This window comes from Helobdella robusta (assembly GCF_000326865.2).
Source record: "Helobdella robusta unplaced genomic scaffold HELROscaffold_20, whole genome shotgun sequence".
In the NCBI taxonomy this organism is placed as follows: domain Eukaryota; kingdom Metazoa; phylum Annelida; class Clitellata; order Rhynchobdellida; family Glossiphoniidae; genus Helobdella; species Helobdella robusta.
In genome coordinates this window covers 842,835-853,809 of record NW_008704084.1, presented here as the reverse complement: position 1 = coordinate 853,809, position 10,975 = coordinate 842,835, and the positions used below count along the sequence as shown (strand labels likewise).

The window sequence follows — 10,975 nt, the reverse complement described above, 5'->3', positions numbered from 1 at the left end:
TTATACTGAAGCACAAACTGCTCAAAAGCATTTTTACGACACAAACGAAACGCCGAAACGCTGCGGTGTTCATAATCTTAAAACTAACAAGTGCAGTTGATAGCGTTACGATATTTGATTAAACAAAAATTTAAAAAAAACTACACATTTGATTGGCTTAATTGCATAACCTTAGAATATGTAAACTTGTTTATATTTATTTATAAATTGCAAATTTTAAAATGTCAAAAATAATATCAATTACGTCGACATGGTTGTCGGCGCAACTAAAATAATATCAATTCATTTGCTTACGTGTTATTGTTTATATCAGTTATAAAGTTAAAAAGTTCTAAAAATTGTCAAGATTGTTAATAAATTGTTCAAGTTCACATTTCTCAACAACGTTGAAAGAGTTTCTCTGGTTCATTAACATTACTCGCTGGTAGTCTCAGTCGGGTCTTTCCTTAAGAGCCAGTACGTTATCATCGTTCCTTTGCCCTTACGAGGTAGTTTATGATATGACACGGTACAGTATACTATTTCCATGTTTCAAAATTTTTCAAAAATGAATCAAATTTATAAAAAAGTTATTCCCGGGGCAAAAATCTGCTGCCTCAACGACATGCCGTCTATCATTTTCAAACTAAAAACAGGTTTAATGAGGTTGTTTTGCCTAAAAATGAAAATGTCAAAAATAAATTAAAATAAAATCTGATGGTCGTCAGTATCAGCAAAGAATCAAGTTACCGGAACATTCATCAGATTGTTAATTTTTGTATAAGAGTGTTCCTGATTGTGTATGTTGATAACAAGATTTTTTAGGAAACTGGTTTTAAAAGTTGTAGGTGAAAGAGAAAGAAATTTTAAAACGGGGTATAAAAGTTTTACAAAAAATTCTTGAAACAAAGTCAGTATAATATAGGATAAGATTGGAAATTAGCGCAAAAGATTTCTTGCCGACTAAAACGTGCTGAATTTTATTATAATTTACATTTCTGAACTGCGTTTTTTATTTAACACCATCAATTCCACATAGCATAATAACGGAATAAACATAGCCCACATACTAACAAAACAACGGACGTCTCATGTTTAAGTTCACGACTCAAACAACTGACCTGTCATTTATTGTGACTGATCTGCCTCAGTATAAGCTCTTCCAGTTTATTTCTTGAAAAAATTTTATCAAAAGTTTTATACGTGAAGTCAAAAGTTTACTTTTAGCTCAGTGAGGCCTCTCAATTCGATAACGTATCCAGGAAACTGAAGAAGTTGATCTCTGGCTGGTGTACTCAGATGGATTTTGAGGGCTTTGATGTATTTAATAAAATGAATTACTGACATTAAAATATTTTTAATATAGAAATTAATTTTTTTTTAATTTTAACCTATCATAACAGAAACTCAACAGCACGGAATCAAACAGAAAAATGGTTTAGTAAAATATTAAATTTAATATTTTTTGCTTGTATACAGATGATCGCATTATTTCTCAATTAAAATTGAGCTATAACACCAACCTTCACCAGTTGACTCCATCCTGGATGCGGTGTTGACCGTATCACCAAACAAGCAGTAGCGAGGCATCGTGTGACCGACCACTCCTGTTGGAATTATTAGGACAATTTAGCATACAACCTTCAGAAGTTAGTGAAAACGTTCGAACCGGCAGCACAAGGTCCCGAATGAATGCCAATCCTCAACATGAGTGTCATCTCAGGCCGATGTCTGATCTTGAAGGTCTTGACGATGCCCAGCAGATCCAATGCCATGTTGCATATTTCCACAACATGGCGCTCTGTTACCTGAGGCAGACCACTCACAACCATGTACGCATCTCCTATCGTCTCAACCTTTAAATTTAAATAGCTGGAGTTAACTAGATCAAATTATAGATCTTTAAATTGTTGTACAATTTGAAAAAACTATTGAAAAAATTGAACAAACCTTGTAAACATTATGCCTCGAGATTGTATCATCAAATGCTCCATAGAGATCATTAAGCAGATCCACAATTTGCATGGGAGTGCTTTGAGATGACAACGTCGTGAACCCAACAATGTCTGAGAAATACACCGAGGCACTCTGGTACATCTTGGGCTCCACCTTGCGTCCTGCCTTCAACTCATCTGCAATGAAGCTGCAAGAAATTTATCGAAATCAAATGTCATTAAAACCACACTCTTCAAAATGCTGATAGTTCCCGTTAAGAAGCTACGTTACACATTTAAATTCTTTGCGAAATATGAAAGAAAATAAATTACGGTGGCAACATGCTGTTTAGCAACAAATCAGTTTTTCTCTTCTCTTCAACGAGTTCTTCAGTTCTCTGCTCTACAATCATCTCCAGGTTGTTAGCGTACTTTTCTAACTTTTTCAACATGCTATCTACGATGCTGTCATTCCTGCAATACGTGGGTAAATAACTTTTGCTAAATTCGTTCCTTTTTTTCAATTTTCATATAAAATAACAAAGTGATGCGTAAATAAAATATTTGAAAAAAAAAACAAACTTTCCAGTGTGGAATTTTTTCACAGTTTTTTCGATGACGTCAAAAGAGGGACGGACATTGGGATCTTCGTCCCAGCACTGAGTGACCAGGTTCAATATTGCTGGATTTGCATCTGCATCATCCAAGGGCGAGAGCTCCGGTCGCAATGGGCCATCTTGGGACTCCATAATGCGGGTTATTATGTCTGTTCGCGTTATTTTCAAGGTTTGCGGAGAGTATCATGAAAGTATTGAGATACCCAACATTCATTAAAGGCAAGAATAATTTTGAATTGGTTCACCTATTATTTTTTTTAAATATCAAAGTCAATTATTTCTAGCTACCTAGTTAATAATCTATTCACATACTATTTTAAGTCTTCAAACAAAACATCAAAAATTGACACCTTTATAATCCAGGTTTGTTGTGTGGTAAGGAAAATCTTTATAAAGTATTTCGTAGACTATGATGGCAAAACTGTAAACGTCACCTTTCTGGCTTCCACCTATGTGCAAGTTTTTTTTTTTGTTTATATCTGATCTAGATGATACTTTGTGAAAAACAAAGTAACGAAACTTTACAAACTATTGTAGTTATACTTAGAAAATATTATTATTATTATTATCAGTGAATCTAAAGACAGGGACGCAACAAGAGGGGTGGGTCGAAGTTGACCTGGTCTCCATTTTAAAGGAGGCACATTTCCGAGTACTTCCAGGTAAAATTGAATTAATTTCCATTAAAAACTTACATTTTATAAAGATTTTATTTTTATTGCAATAAAAATATCTGTGAAAATTTGAACAGATAAAAACTTTTGCCAAAAGGCGCCAAGATGTATTTTATAACCCCACGCCACTGCCCTCCCTAACCCACTTGAACTTGGTGACATCAAATGTTCAGGTGCAGTCCACAGGAGATCCCTGTAGAAACTTTCCCCTGGCTTCTCCTCTCTTACGTCCAACTTGAAAGTTGACAAACCGAATCCTGAAACTTTTAGGACCCATCTGAATTTTTTTGAAACATGAACCCAAGCCATTTTTAATCTAACAAACATTTTATAATAAATAATAGATAAGCTTACATTAAACGCTAAAACGTCTTAAAAATATTTTACAAAACATTTGAAAGATCGAATTTGAAAAGTGGTTAGGTATGGGGGAAATGTTGATTGGAAAAGATATTTAGACAATGGTACGTTACAATTGGAACCTGTTGTCGATCATGCAGACGTTGCTGTTCAAACGACCGTGCAACTCGATGAATGACTTATGAAGGTAGTTCATTCCCTGTATGGTTGGGTAGAAAAATAAAAAATTTTATAAAAGTTCAATACTTGTAGAAGTTAGTTAAAAAGTACAATTTTTTTAATATCTAAAAGGTAATGCTCTGTACTATAAACCCTATTATTGTTGTAAATTATAAAATGTTCACAGAGTATACGAGGAATTGAAAATTTCTGACCAATGACGAAAAATAATATCATTCCAGTGAAAAGCTTTGCAGTAGTAAGTAACTAACAATACGTAGATATTCTTTGACCGTAATTTAAAGGTGTGAGTAGAAAGTGGATCTATCAATAATTTTTCAATCATATACTCTATTATGGAGTAGCTATTTTGAAGGTCATTCATTCTTTTTTCCTAACCAGAGATGATCATTGAGATCATCCTGATCAAATTTCAATCCACTCACAACCAATCTTGCTGCCCGGTGGTTTCTACTAATTGTAACCTCAATAACTAATTAATCGTTAGTCCGACGAAAAAACTGTTGCACTAATCTAATCTGCTATGAACTAAAGAATGTGCAAAGTTGTTTTTTTGTAATTTTTTTCATTGACGTCAAATCAAAACTCTAAACAATCATGTCTCAAACATTCAAAATGCTCCGACATGGCGAGAAAGAACCAAATCGGATACTGCCCATAGATTCTTAGCAAAATTGCGAAATTCTTTTCCTTTCTCTCTCTCTCTCTTTCGCTCCATCATTCCTGCTTCTCTCTCTCTCAATCTCTTTCTCTCTCTCTCTCTCTCTGAGTGTGCGTGCGTTTGTGTGGTAGTGTGCGTGTGGGTATGTTAGATTTAGGCGAGGTACGTTCATAAATTACAGAATTCTTCTTTTAAGCTGTAATCGTTCCCATCAAAGAACGATTTATGAAAAAATTCATTCAGGTGTTGATTAATAGACATTCTGCTCTATAACTTTACATATAATTCTGCAACATTTTTTAAATTTTAATTTGTTCATCTGTTCAAACTGATTCTTATTAATTAAGAACTGTCAAGCAAAAATAAAAAAAATTCGTTGAGTCCTACTTTGCTGAGGTCAGTTGTGAAGGACAGCTTGAACGTCCAGTCAATGGAGGACTGACCATCGGCCAGCACGTCCTGGAGGCGAATTTGTTGAAGACGATAATTATGATAGAGCCGTTCTTACAAAATAAAATTATAATAATGAGTAATTAATGTAGAAAATGTACGTTCTAGTAATCATTCTGGCAACAAAAATTAAGCCACGACTGCCATGAATACCCTTTGATGACTCCCCTTTCAATTTATAACATCATTTCGTTAGATCTCAACTATTAAATTTAACACCACCACAAATAAACATCGCACTAGTGTTGCTATTAAAACGTCACAATTTATTAGAATCGTTTCTTCCTTAGATGTTGTTCTTCGTGATAATAAAAAAAACTTTTTTGTTTTGATTATTTTCGTTAGAGTAACAAACAAAGACACAAATGGTTGCTGGCGACGGAACATGATTTGTCTATAGGAAACCTGTAGACTGCCTCGAGCGCAGTACTGTGTGATGTAACATATCCTGTCGGTCTCAACGCAAGCTCCCATAAAGTGGATAATGTTGTCGTGCTGGATGTCTTTCATCTGATATTCACAAATTAACGCTTAAAATAAAAACCATTAGTATAACAGCATATATGTATAAGAGTGTGTGTTGCATGTGTGTTTGTATAAGTGTATGTGTGTGTGTGGTGTGTGTGTAGGTGTGTGTATGTGTGTGATACCTTGACAAGCTCCACAAGATCCTTTCTAGTCAGTGTAACCTCACGTTTTCCGGAATAATGGACAGTGACAACATCTCCTTTGTAGATGGCAATCATCATTCCACCTCCTGCAGTTTCTCCGAACTCTCTGAAGGACTGCAGGAACAACTGGTCGTCTGATTCGTTCAAGCCCGATGACGACCTCGACAGGCTCTTCAACTGAGCACGCGTTGTGGTGTTGTCGTGTGATTTCTTGTTTTACATATTTCTTCCAATTTTCCCATGATTTTTTTGTTTTATTGCTATTTATTTATGTATTTATTTGTTGATTGCTCATGAATTTTAATAAATTATTTTTCTTAACGGTTTTTCATGGGTAGTTGAGCATGTTTATGATTTTTTTATCACTAAGTGCATGTGTGCATCCTTATATTTTTGGTTTGATATATTCTTCAAATATTGACAACCGCCATGTTTTTTGTGAAAAAAATTGTTAATGTCATTTCTATTTTGACAGATTTTCATATGTTAATTTATTTTAAATTACATTTCATTACATTTAAAACTTAAAAGCGTCTCTTCTAAATCCAAGTTATTAAATTTTAGTATTCCAATTTTTTAGTTCAACTAAATAAACCTGACTAACACTCTTCGTTCTTTTGAGAAATTGCAAATCATTGTACTTTATCTTCCAGGTCATGCTCTGTAGTCTTTGCTCGTTCAAGTGAGACCTGAAACAAACAACTGACTTTAGTAGGTAGCTATATATTTCTATATATTTCTATTTCTATAAATTTCTTTTTCTATATATTTCTATATGTAAATGTTGGTAATAGACCATAATTTTTACAATATTCTATAAATTCTACCGAATGTTTGGCGTTAATATGTTTGAAGTTCGTTGAATTTATAGAATATTGTAAAAATTTCTATATGTATATATAGTCCATTCTTCTAGCTAAATTAATCATTTTTTTTAAATTTTTCGATTAAATTGTTAATTAATAAAAAACATTTTTTTTAATTATTGATTAGCCAACCTACCTAACAACCATGAAGAAAGCAGCGAGGAATATGATGACCGCCAGGGACGCGGCAGATGCAATGATGAAAGTCTTGTCCTCTGGTGACCAGCAAATAGCAATTCAGTTTATCAGATTTTTTTTTATTACATGAGAAAAATCTAGATTGTGTCAATTTTCAAATTTACAAAGTTACTTGGTTAAAAAAGAATTACTAAACAATGATCAAACCGCCATTGCAGTAGATGTTGTCGTAGCCACATTTTGGTTTGTCGAAGGGTGGGCTGTTCGAGTAGCCCCACCTCTCCACGTCCACCAGAAACGGCTGGACGTGATAATAATTAATATTTATTAAGTTATTTATATATTATTAATATTTATTAAGTATTAAGTAACAAATTATTATCATATTCCATTTATAGCATATCCTAAATGGCCAACACATTAAGATCCCATAGACAAATCATAGCTAATTTGTAACGTTAACGCAATATGACATAGCACAATAGACAATTTCGACGCTAAAATTTCACGCTTTCCACAAATTTTTCTTCAGCGACGTTTTTATCTTGTCTACATACATCCTCACTCTTATCTTTTTTTTAAAATTGCCCCCAATATTTTAACATCTACCTACAACAAGTTAAAGTTTTTGAATGTTGTGGTACTGGTTATTCTTATTCTTTCCAACAACACAGGCATGCAAAGAGGCACTACGCAGCACACTGCACAGGACAAGACGCCCTGACGCTTCTACAGTATTTAACCATTCAATATAATACTGAATGTATAGTACCCTATAGCTGTCGTTTGTGAAGTTGATGTTGAGGTAGGGTCTGAATGTTGATGAATCTGGAGACAAGGACCAGACGATGAATGTCATGTACCTGTCCGCATCAGAGCTCATTGTGATGTTCTCTGTGACACCTGTGATGTTTTTTCGTGTTCGTGAACATCTAGCTGAAACTTCATTTAAAACTCGTAAACTTTGAATGTTAGTTGAATTAGATAAAAAACAAAAGATTCTTTTAAATTTAATGTTTTTTTTCCAAACTTGGCATACCGCCATTGTAGTTAGCGTTACGACTCATGTTGAGAATGATCCTTCCACTTTTCTCATTCAAATTATGCGCGGCTGTCTTGCTCCTCAGTATGAAGTACAAATAAACAGCATCCGTCAGGAATGACTGGACAGAGTAGTTAAGTGAACTCTAGTTATATTTTTTTCATTTTTGAAAATTTTTGTGACGTCATTGGTAAAATTAGTGAAAAATAATTAAATCCGTGTATGAGAAAATCCCGTCTGCTTGTTGTTGTTTCTCATATCTCATCTTCCTTGCCGTATCTCATCATCCTACATGTAGAAACATGTAGGATGATAATAACGGTAATGTTGAATTTTAGGCGCGAAACATTAGGCGATAAATATAAACCGATAAATTCGTTGATATTTTATTGTCTTTGCTTTCATTATCACTGCTGATGATGTTTGTGACGATAATAAAAGAAGAGCGATAATAGCGTAGCTTATGTTAATGTTGGAGTAAATATTAAGTTGACTGTTGATGTGAATGTTGGGATAAAGGTGAATGTTGAAGTTGACCTAACCATGAGTAGCGTCCTGGAGGTGACGTGTCCTGTATCGTTTGGATCAGAGTCAGGGTCAGGCAGTCGGCTGAAATTCTTGTAGGTGATCTGTTTTTGGAGGTTTTTTGGTAATGTATCAATCACATTTGGAAACAATTTTCAATATTTCATTTGCTATCTTACGGTCGATGACAATGGTCTTATATTGCTGACATAACTTTCATTGATCTCAAGACCCATCTGTTTTCAAAATTCATTGAGGAGCGCTGTTGAACATCGCGGAAATAGCGCTTTATAAGCTAATTGATTGATTGACTGACTGATTGATTGATTGATTGATTGATTGATTGATTGATTGATTGATTGATTGATTGATTGATTGATTGATTGATTGATTGATTGATTGATTGATTGATTGATTGATTGATTGATTGATTGATTGATTGATTGATTGATTGATTGATTGATTGATTGATTGTCTATTTTATTTATTATTTAGAGTTTATTCGGTAATCGTCCATGACCTCAAGAAGGCTTCGATAGTCTTGTTTTGCAGAGACAGCATTTGAAACGATTGGCGAATTAGCTCAGGCGGCAAAAGTGTCATGTTTTGGGCCGTTGTAATTGTGCTAGGACCTGGTTTAAGAACTACTTCAAAAAATCAGAAAATCATATGCTTAGATGGGGTGCTTGCGAATACTTATAAATGCCTGTATACGTTGTTTAGTGTGTGCGTATGTGTGTGGTGTGTGTATTGAGACAGACTTTGTGGCAAGAAGTTTTATTGCAATAAAGTAACGAACGTCATGTGAGCACAGTTCCTTTTATCCGCATAAAACAGAAACAAAGACATCAGAGCGCCCTGGCAGCGCGATAAATTAGTTTTGACATTGACATCATTTGTGAAACACTGTTCTGTTGTTACAAAATTTGCATTGATTTTAATTAACATTTAAAATAATAGTTTTGCTTTACCGGTGCGACACAAAAATAATCACCCAATCAGTCCAATTTACCCACAACCATTCCTATTAAAGGTATGACCATCACCATACAACCATGTCATTCATGAACATCATCACTATTTCACCATCTTCACTAACAGCTTTAACGGATAAGAAAGCTTCTTTCAATTCAATGCTCTTTTTGGTGTCGTTAACAACCATCCAAGGAACGAACAGCGTGTTGAAGCTGAAATTGGAGTAGATGTTGTAGAGGGTGATCCAGGCGTATTCATTAGGTCTGGTCATGCCACGCAGGTATGCCGCGTATATTAGCGCCGCCATAGCACTTGCGTTCGTGTGGCAGATCACAATTACTGAATTTTCGTTATTGTAGGGAGTCTTGTGGTTGTTTTGTTGTGTCACAGTGTTTCTATGTAGTTGTGTTGTGCTCTATGTAGCAATGTAATATTGGTTTGTTTTTAAACTGTTATCATATCTTAACATTATCTGTTTAGTTACTTGGTCGTATTCACTATTTCACAAGAACAAAACAATATAAAGCAAACATTTTATGAAGCAATGCAAAAATAACTTTAAAACACAAATATGTGCACCTTTAATATACCCAACAACCAAAATAGAGCTGAGGTAACAAACTTCTAGATGAGGTTTCCAACTTATCCAGAAGATTTTTTATGTCATCGTCGCTGAAAATAGAAGGGACCTCTTGATTTTCACTTATTCTTACTTTCTCTCTTTCATTGTCTCCGAGAAATTTTGCCTTTATCGCTTCAACTGCAAACTGGCAGAAATCCTTCCTAATTTCTTTAACGATAGCGCAACTTTTCCATTTGTTTCGTCTGAAGAACGCTGAAACTGATGCTCCGTAAGAAGAAAGTGAGCCGAAAATTCTGATGACCGTTTTGTAGAGAGAAGAACTGTCCAGCGTTGAGTCGAAACAATCGAGAGGGAAGTAAGGGAGGTCCCAGTAGTCAGCGATTTGTGCGCTGGCTATGCAGTCTTTTGAGGTTGTTCGAGAAACAATATTTTTTTATTATTTAAAATTCAAATAATTTTTTTAAATGCTCAAATATCCCACTTGGACCGAAATCTTCTATTACAATAATAAATTAATTAAGATAAGTACACCTATTTATTTTATGCAATGAAATACAACTACCGTCAGAACATTGAATCCGTCAAGAAAATAACAAAAAGCTAACTGCTGGAGCAGAATGATCCAAAGAGCGCATCCGCCGACTTGTTCAGAACAAGATCCAGTGCCGTTCTCGATCCGCTTATGCCATCGCAGGTGTTCACGATATACCAGAACACTCTGCAAACGGTCAATTCATGAGAAATTTTTGTTTCAAAACTGTTATTTTTAATAGTGAATAATGAATCCCGTGCTCGAGGCTCAGTAGCTGAAAATTAATGCAATTACAGAAATAATTCAAGCTTAGAGTTTATGTTACAAAATAAATTAAAAACAGCAAAACGAACTCATAACTTCCATTGCTACTTTGGTTGAAGAACCTGGTGTAACCAGTTTCAATAGCTGGTTGGAACCTGTCCTTGTTCTCATCACTCACAATCATCCCGAGCTGGATAGTGTTTCCGAACGATGGCCCAATCATCAACATGTTCAGAACAGTCAACGCAAGCATAAATGAACATCTTGACATCTTCACTTTGAACTTTTCAGATAAAATAATTTTATTTGAATTAATAAAATTTTTTTGGCAATTTAATACTCGTTTTTCAAATTAATCTTCAATTATGTTTCAAAAAGCGAAGCATCTACAACATTTTAGCAAACATTTGCTCTTGATGAACAAATTGTTAAGGGCTCAATTTTTAAGATAGGAAGTTAAATTTAAGTGCTTTACTTCTTAATTAATATCTGAAAAAATTCATTAAGATTGCTAAATATTTCAA

General features: G+C 34.4%; 2 protein-coding genes across 2 annotated transcripts; both read right to left on the bottom strand.

The window, feature by feature from the left end:
* Positions 1–414: 414 nt before the first annotated feature.
* Positions 415–5,601, bottom strand: HELRODRAFT_77371 (hypothetical protein; the record flags this gene model as incomplete). The annotated part of the gene is made up of 13 exons (XM_009017932.1): positions 415–480; positions 1,201–1,292; positions 1,503–1,586; positions 1,649–1,835; positions 1,930–2,122; positions 2,247–2,387; positions 2,496–2,679; positions 2,881–2,979; positions 3,351–3,481; positions 3,687–3,763; positions 4,793–4,864; positions 5,261–5,365; positions 5,506–5,601. 13 exons carry the CDS (start codon positions 5,599–5,601, stop codon positions 415–417), a joined length of 1,527 nt encoding a protein of 508 aa, XP_009016180.1.
* Positions 5,602–6,524: 923 nt separating this feature from the next.
* Positions 6,525–10,722, bottom strand: HELRODRAFT_171186 (hypothetical protein; the record flags this gene model as incomplete). Its single annotated transcript, XM_009017931.1, has 10 exons — positions 6,525–6,607; positions 6,738–6,831; positions 7,303–7,433; positions 7,570–7,693; positions 8,115–8,201; positions 8,277–8,333; positions 9,197–9,487; positions 9,786–10,057; positions 10,261–10,373; positions 10,574–10,722. 10 exons carry the CDS (start codon positions 10,720–10,722, stop codon positions 6,525–6,527), a joined length of 1,401 nt encoding a protein of 466 aa, XP_009016179.1.
* Between the last annotated feature and the right edge of the window lie 253 nt (positions 10,723–10,975).